Source organism: Silurus meridionalis, chromosome 6 (assembly GCF_014805685.1).
Source record: "Silurus meridionalis isolate SWU-2019-XX chromosome 6, ASM1480568v1, whole genome shotgun sequence".
Taxonomy (NCBI): domain Eukaryota; kingdom Metazoa; phylum Chordata; class Actinopteri; order Siluriformes; family Siluridae; genus Silurus; species Silurus meridionalis.
Window position 1 is genome coordinate 12,043,323 of NC_060889.1, and position 8,840 is coordinate 12,052,162.

The following is an 8,840-nucleotide window of genomic DNA, read 5'->3' on the forward strand; positions in this document are numbered from 1 at the left end:
CTACTTTGAAATCTTCCTGACATTCATGTGAATGTTAAATTGTTCAGGAATGTTTTGAGGAACATCCAAGCATCTGTGATATGTGCAGTATAAACCAGCCTGATCCATGGAGGTCCCACCCCACAACTTACAGTATTTAATAGAATCATGACTTGTCTCGAAAGAAAGAAAGAAAGAAAGAAGAAAGAAAGAAAGAAAGAAAGAAAGAAAGAAAGAAAGAAAGAAAGAAAGAGTACAAGGAGAGAAAACAGGGGTCACGAAGAAAGAAAGAAAGAAAGAAAGAAAGAAAGAAAGAAAGAAAGAAAGAAAGAAAGAAAGAAAGAAAGAAAGAAAGAACAGAAGCACCGCCAGTCCTGCAGGAGGCGCTGTTAATAAAGTCGAGTCCTGGCGCAGGCGGAAGTTGTCAAAACTCTACGGTGTTGGAGCATCGACTGTTCAAAACAGTGCATTATTTTGAAGCTATGAGCCGTAAAAGAAACCACAGTTTTATTGAAACGGGGCAGTTGTCTGACTCCCAGGCAGCACTGATGGACAGCACGGGGTCCTCTGTCCGAGCGGAGGAGAGTCTGTGTGAGCTGGAGCTCGATGAGGAGCTGGTGTGTTCAGTGAGCGAGATCACCGAGCACCTCGGCAGGAACATCACCGTGGCGCTGGAGGAGGCCCTGTCCGAAATCCGCAAAGTGGTGAGCGCACGGACCAGGCTCCTGAAAATAGAGCTGAGGGAGAAGACAGATGAAATCGAGCTTCTCAAAGCCCGGCTTGAGTGTGTCTCCAGCGAGCCGGCCAGGAAATCCGAATTCCTCCATGCGCCGCCGAGGAGCAACAACACGGAACCCAAGAAAGCTAAAGCGGCAGCTCCTACTGTCAAAAAGGAGAATATTGACGCCATCTGCGATTACTTAATGAAAGACAAAAACTCTCGCGGAGCTGCTGATGTGGAGGGCGAGCGGCATCATCATCATCATCATCAGCATCATCAGCAACAGCAGCAGCAGAATCAGGCCTCACTCAGCCCCTGGACAGAGAGCGAGGACATCTTCAGCATGTTGCCCTCCGCCAGCAAGAGACTCTACGATTATGAGTGGATGTCTGGAGTGGAGCTCAACTCCTCCTCTGAGTATAAAGGTAACGAGAGAGAGAGAGAGGGAGAGAGCAGCTTTGGACATCAGGTGGACGTTTATACACCTCTCAGGCACATCTAGAGATGTTCAGGCTTCACACAGTGTCACAACTTGGTCTCTAAAGTAAAATCAAGTAGCATTTACTTTCATTTCATCCATATACAGTCCACCAGGACCATACAGGCTTCACAGTATTAATCATTACAAACACATTCAAGTGCTGAAAGTTAAAGTATGGCATTGCTGAACAATAGTCGTTTGGTGTACCTTTTTTAAATGATGTGTATTAAAAGCAGTAAATTTTGTGTGAATATTCGATTCTGATTGGCTGGAACGTTGCTCTGGTTAGTAATGAACAACTTTAACTACAGGAACATAAAGTCACAGTTGTCTATAGAGTAAGAGAGCTATTGGGAATGTTTCCTAATTACCTTATTAAACTAAATTGAGGATTGTTACGCTCCGGTTAAATTATAATACAAATATGACGATTTTGATCAATAATCCAAGGCGCAAGATGACGTTAGAAGATGACAAGAAAACGTTAAAACGAGAACTAACATGAAAAACAACAAACAACATCCAAAGATTGATTATTAGTAGAGATACAAATGCACATGATTCACATACATCTCTCTCTCTCTCTTTCTCTCTCTCTTACTATCTCCTCTCTTTTATCCGTTTCATATAATTGATTCAATTAAATGTAATCCTATCGCACTTCTTTACAGAAATAAGTTATTTCGACACTTTCTGGAGAATGGCATTGCAGACATCAATGAGCGCTTTAATTTATGCACAGCGTGGAGGCAAAGCATCACGTCATGCAACTCCTGCTCATGCACACCTAGCCATGGATTATTCCTTACTTATATTGCACATTTTAGAGAAAACCGGATATAAAATTTCAATCAAACTATTTAATCCCCTAACGAAGAAGCCAGAGGTGACTATGTTGAGGAAAAACTCTTAAAGACAACGTGAGGAAGCAAACTCAAAAGGGAACTTGTACACTGGGGGTCCTCGGACAGTGCCATTCGAAATCATTACACGACTTAAACTGTATAGTAAAATAGTGTTAACTGTGTTTGTAAATTTCCCATTGGGATGAATAAAGTATTTTCTCTGTGTCTCTATCTCTTTATCTTAACAGGCTTCATTAGAGTTTAAACTCGTGAACGATGGAAACGAATAGATCAATTCCGCTAAAAATCTTTTTTTTTTTTATTTATTATTTATTTTATATTTTTTCTGTTGGATAACCTGACGAGGGGGTGTTACATAATGTTGCTAGACACTTTGTTACACGTTGTAATGATTACACTAATGTAGCACATTTTTCTTACACTTTAAAGAGAGAAATTAGTACAAAAAAACCCTTAAAGCCCAACATTTTGAGCTCCCATTCATACTGGTTATACCTCAGGTCCTCCAGCAGTGTCTTGATGCTGTTGTGATCCTCTTTATATATCAGTATTTAGGACCATGTCTTAATAAGATAAGAGATTAGCTCTAAGCTAAAGTAACCTGTTAATCCAGGAAAGTAAAAACTGTATATCGCACCGTGTTTTGTTAACGTAAGCAGCGATGTAACTGATGTAACATACACCATGTCTAACTGTGACACTGCAACAACCTGTAATGCAACATGACTAATATGGCCATTGAACTATGAGTGAGTCAAGTATTGATTTGTAACACATCTTATCCTGGATGCACATATATACAGCACTTCACACACTGCTTTCCTTTTACTCTTTTTGTTTTTTTGCTTAAGTATGCGCTATGAAGTTTAGGTGTAAAAAAAAAAGAAGTATATTGTAGGACTTTAGATTTTCATTTCAGTTCACACTGGGTGAAAGAAACGAGGCTGCAGGGCTCATGCGCCATAACGCTTCAATCGGAGTGGATTCATTTTTCGGGCCATTAGGTCGGCATGCTTCAAGGCAGTTATTTCCCAACTCACAAACTACCTCAACTGCTGTTACCTATTTTCTAAGAAGGGTTACAGCTTATAATGAATATATACGGCTATAAATAATAAATAATCCTCATAGAATCAAAATGTATCTCTGCAGTAATTTTATTTCGCCGTGTTCAAGGCAAACATCATCATCTCTTAGGCCTTATATTGTTTTGAATGTGTTCCGAACTATGGATTTTGCGTCTATTAGTGTAGCTTTTAATTATAGTTAGTTATAGACATGTATAGATAGTTACATGTTTTCCACCCATTTTTGAGGACACTATGTGGACAAAAGTATTGGGACACCTGTCTTTTATGTATCTTTTTAATGTGGTTCTTCCCCTAACAAATTTGAAGGCACACAATACTTAATACAATCTTTGGAGTTAAATTTACCTTTCACTTAAACTAGGAGACCCAAACCTGTTCTAGCATGACAATGTCCCTGTGCACAAAATGTGCTTCATGAGGATATGGTTTACATGGGCTAGAGTGGAAGATCTTGAGTAGCCTGCTATAGAGCTCTGAGCTTCTCATATTGAACACTTACTGCACCACAGAATTCTTCAGCGCAAATTAGATCCTGGCTTTACAAATACCCATTTGTGGCGGAATGAGTCCAAATCTTCACAAGTGCACTCCGAAATCAGGCAGAACATCTCTCCAGAAGAGTGGAGGTATAAAGTGTTTATAACAGCAAAAGGAGTATAAATGTGGAATGAAAAGCTCATGCAAATCTTATGGTGTCTGCAAACTTTACGTAGGGGAAAATGTGTTATTTCCTCAGACACTAATCATTCATTGTGCCGTTGCTTAATCAGGTGACTCTGAGTCCAAATGTGAGAATGCCATAGCTGCAAGAGCGACGGCTGAGGAAGAGTCTGAGGAAGGGAGAGGGATGGGGCCGGTCTCTGACGATTCTTCTGCACCGTTTGCTCTGGATGCTCACGGCTCGCCCGACGAAGACAGCAGCCCAGTTGAGGAAAGCATTGACCCGTTAGATCCAGGTAAGTGTTCTATAGGAAGTTGGCATGTAAATTAAACTGTGGAAATGTATTTTTATTTTACTAATAACATAAGTTTAATTAGCAGCTTAATCCAGTATTCTCATTTTGTGTGTAAAGGGCAAACTCAAGATTTCGAGTAATAACTGTAAATTGTGATTGACACGGTTCTACACTGTTGTTGAACACGATGTTCTTGGGATCTTTCTAAAAGATCAATTATTTAAGTATTAAAATGTGCAACTCAATCAGGAGAGACATATCGAATAGATATATCGGGGTAAAATCTAATCACGTATCATCGAGAATGCAGAATATTCGCAGAATTTGCAGGAATGAAAGTCTACGCATGTAAACATCACCAACAAATTCCCATCGGAATCATGCCAGTAGTTTGTCTTTTTATTATTTATTTATTTACACATTCATAACTATTGTGTGATTTGCAGTGGCGAGTTTGTCTATATGCACTACATAGCTTAAGGTTTGTTGACACCTGACTGACCATAACACAAATCTAAAGCACACATTGTATATAATGCGTTTGCATACCTAAGCATTAAACTTTCACTGGAACATAGAGGCTAAAACATGCTCCAGGATGACAAAGCAAGGTTTATTAATATATATCATTGAGGTTGGAGTGGATGTTCTGTCTTGCACACCTTTGGGGTGAACTGGAACACTGAACCCCAGATCTTCTCAGCAGATTAAACACAAATCCATACAGCCATAATAAGCATTCCTTGTAAAGTGGATGCTGTTATAATGGCAGAGATGGGCTAAATCTGAAATCGGATGTTCAACAAGCACATATACACTGTGTGCACAATTATTAGGCAAGTGATTATTTTGACCTTTTCATCATTTTATCCTTAAAGTCCAAGCTGTATAAACTTGAATGCTTATTGGATTTAATGCATATCAGGTGATGTGTATTTGTGTAACGAGGGAGGGTGTGGCCTAAGGAGATTAACACCCTATATCAAGGTGTGCATAATTATTAGGCAGATTCTTCTCCTCAGGAAAAATTGGCCAAAAAAGAGATTTAACTGACTGAAAAGTCAGAAATTGTAAAAAGTCTTTCACAGGGATGCAGCACTCTTGAAATATCTAATATATTGGGGCACGTTTACAGAACCATCAAAAGTGTTGTAGCAAATAGTCAACTGGGTCGCAAGAAACGTCTCGAGAAGAAAAGACGCAAATTAACCACCAAAGATTTGAGAAGAATCAAACATGAAGCTACCAGGAACACCTTATCCTCCAGTGCTGCCATATTCCACAACTGCAACCTACCTGGAGTGTCAAGAAGTACGAGACATGGCCAAGGTCAGAAAGGCTGAAACCCGACCACCTCTAAACAAGACACATACGTTGAAACGTCAAGAATGGGCCAAGAAATATCTGAAGACAGATTTTTCAAAGGTTTTGTGGACTGATGAGATGAAAGTGACTCTTGACGGACCAGATAGATGGGCCCGTGGTTGGATCAGTAACGGACACAGAGCTCCACTTCGACTCGGACGTCAGCAAGGTGGAGGCGGGGTACAGGTATGGGCAGGTGTTTTTAAAGATGAGCTAGTTGGACCTTTTTGGGTTGAAAATGGACTCAACATAAACTCAGACCTATTGCCAATTTCTATAAGAGAATTTTCTTCAAGCAGTGGTACAGGAAAAAGTCTGCATCTTTCAAGAAGACTTCGATTTACTCCACTCCACTGCGTGGCTGACCAGTAAAGGCCTTAAAGATGAAAAACTAATCACATGGCCCCCTTCTTCACCTGACTTAAACCCTATTGAGAACTTTTGGGCCCTTCTTAAGCAGGAAATGTACAGTGAAGGTAAACAGTACACCTCTCTGATCAGTGTCTGGGAGGCCGTGGTTGCTGCTGCACAAAAAGTTGATTCTGACCAGATCAAGAAACTGCTGACTTTGTGAATTGAAGGCTTGTGACTGTTATCGAAAAGAAGGCTGGCTGTATTGGTCACTGAGGTTTTCTTTTTGAAATTTCAGAAATGATTATTTGTACATTTTGAGTTTGTTTATTATTCTCACTTGAACATAACATAATAATTCTGCACACTAATAGTTGCCTAATAATAGTGTACATGTAGATATTCTCTTAAGAAAACCAAAACTTCACTTTTACTACTTAAATGTTCATGTTTGAGGGTTAAACATTTTGGATTGACCAAGACAACTGTAGTTGTACAATAACAAAATTAATCCTCAAAAATACAACTTATAATTGTGCACACAGTGTAAGAGCTTTTATCAGGTGTCCACATGTGTTTTGCTTTCTAGTGTAGAATTTGTATACATCCAAAATATTCTATTGCCGATTTATTTATTTTTTAATGAAGTGCTGGATGTGAAGTAATACTGCATCAGAAACAGTAAATTACTGCATGCATCTGTTTGCTGCTGGTCAGGTAAACAATCTACATCATGCTTGATATCTACAGTATACAAACCTCTACTCCGATAACATTCTTTCGTGACTTACTTTCTCTCTTTCTTTAGACCAGCATTTCTCTGCCCCTACATTCATCTGCCCCTTCTGTGGAACCCTTTGCCCCGACTCATCGTTCCTGGAGGAGCACATGAAGCTAATGCACCGGGATGAGAGTGCTCAGGCTGTCCAATCCGGCTCGTCTTCCAGCACAGGGCAGGGTGGCGAGGGAGAGCTGTGGCGGAAGGCGAGCTCTAGCGAATCCCAAGCTCGTGAGAAGAAGGTGGAAGGTGGATACGAGTGCGGGGACTGCGGCCGGCGCTTTAACTACCTGGGCAACCTGCGACAGCATCGGCGCATCCACACAGGCGAAAAGCCGTTTGTGTGCTCAGAATGTGGCGAGAGATTCCGGCACGCTGCTCGCCTTAAGAGTCACCGGCTCAGTCACAGCGGTGCGCAGAGCCCCTTCCCGTGTCCGCAGTGCGGTAAAGGCTTCCCCGTTCTCTCCGGTCTAAAACGCCACCAACGTGTGCACACGGGCGAAAGCCCTTACGCCTGCCCTCAGTGCGGCCGGCGTTTCAAAGAGCTCGGCAACCTGTACACACACATGCGTATTCACAGCGGCGCCACTCCCTATACCTGCTACCAGTGTGGCCGGAGCTTCCGACATTTAGGGACTTACAAAAGCCATCGCTGCACCCCCATCACACAGGTACCGAGTGCACACGGTCCAGCGTGGCCTCAAGAGGACAAAGTCCAAACTGGATAAATAGAATTCCGCTGGCTTGTTAACTAAGGCAATGTTGTGCTAGGTTTCTTCAGCAGACGGTCAAGAAATCTTTTAACCTCAGCGCGGAAGATGCTGAACATTATGGACAGACATAGGACGCTTAAAAAAAAAAAAGGAAAGAAAGACAACCCATTTCTGATTCAGATATGCCGGAAACCCTCAGTAGGACAGATAATGTAAAGAACCTGATTTTTTTCCGGTCCTAAGACCGAAAAGAACTTGGAGACAACTTGAAGGAGCAGAAATTAGCACATTGATGCATTAACCCAGGTTTGTTTCCATACCGATGAGCATGCGTGTTGGTTTGTGAGAATAATAGTGCTAAACAGCTGTTAAATATTATTTTTATTATTTTTTTTGTAGTTCTTTTATTTCACAAGGTTTTTTTTTGTTTTTTTTGCGCAATCAGCCTGAGTTTAAATGCATCTGAGCCTTCTGTGCTTTCCACACTCTGGTGGTAAGAGCAGTGCTGCTGTTGCCCTCTGGATGACGTGTTACTGTATCAACTGCTTCTGTAGTTGTATAGGGAAAATCCTAAACGGCCTCTTTGTGTTCTAGTTTACTACTTTATCACATAATTGACACTATTAACACACTGTTTCTTTGGATTTGTTTAAATATGTCCACACTTTTAATATCCACACAGTCTAAAATGGGCAAAAATGATAGAAAGCATAACCTTGCTTTTGGTTTTCTTTTCGGAAAAGCACTATTTGGACAAAAGTATTCAGACACCTGACTTCTGTATACAGATTTTAACTTATGCCCTCAGTCCGCCTCACACTACATCAGAACCTGACTTTACTAACACCCTCGTGGCTGAATGAGCACATATCCCCACAACCACACTTCCCAGAAGAGTGGAGTTTATTTTAACAGCAAATAGAGACTAAATGTGGAATGGGATGTTCAAAAATCATGCATGAAGCTTATGATCACATGTCCTTAAACTATTGTCCATATAGTGAATAAAGACTGTTGTCTAGGTTTTTTTACACGAAAAAAAATGTCAACGATTAAGTTATTGTGAAATCATTGCATCTTAGGACTTTTCATTGTACATGATACCCAATGTATAATCAGTAAAACATGAAAAAAGAATGTATGACTGTTAGATGAGGTGATGCAAACTGTCCGTGATCAAATACCAATGGACTGGGCCTTACCAGTTACTGCCAACCTAGTTGTAAACTTAATTAATAAACATTATATGATCTGAAACATGAATCCTCTATTACTGTAGAACGATCGCTTCGGAGAGTGTTGAAGTAACTGTGAAAAAAAACTAGAGAAATCTACAGCTCAAGTTGGATAAGGTGTTTGCAGGACAGCCAAAACATGAACACTCCACAAAGGTGGCTTTTAGCAAGAGTGGTAAACCATATGTAATCCATTTTCAAGGTTTTTTTTAGTGTGACTGGAAAAACATGGAAAAAGCTCCTCTGGTCTGATGAGACCAAAACCGAAGTGCTGCTTGAGAACATTCTCACAATGAAGCATGGT

At 40.7% G+C, this 8,840-nt stretch overlaps 1 protein-coding gene across 1 annotated transcript; it reads left to right on the top strand.

Annotated features, from left to right (window-relative positions):
- Window positions 1–375: 375 nt before the first annotated feature.
- znf16l (zinc finger protein 16 like) lies at window positions 376–8,558 on the top strand. The gene is made up of 3 exons (XM_046852353.1): window positions 376–1,125; window positions 3,909–4,094; window positions 6,619–8,558. The coding sequence occupies exons 1-3, from the start codon at window positions 462–464 to the stop codon at window positions 7,314–7,316; spliced, it is 1,548 nt and encodes a 515-aa protein (XP_046708309.1). The 5' UTR covers window positions 376–461; the 3' UTR covers window positions 7,317–8,558.
- The last annotated feature ends 282 nt before the right edge of the window (window positions 8,559–8,840 follow it).

Bases quoted from the DNA above. Each gene is read 5' to 3' on its own strand.
- znf16l (XM_046852353.1), top strand. From the start codon at position 462: ATGAGCCGTAAAAGAAACCACAGTTTTATTGAAACGGGGCAGTTGTCT. The intron at 1,126-3,908 runs GTAACGAGAGAG...TTGCTTAATCAG, and splicing joins CTCCTCCTCTGAGTATAAAG to GTGACTCTGAGTCCAAATGT. The intron at 4,095-6,618 runs GTAAGTGTTCTA...CTCTTTCTTTAG, and splicing joins CATTGACCCGTTAGATCCAG to ACCAGCATTTCTCTGCCCCT.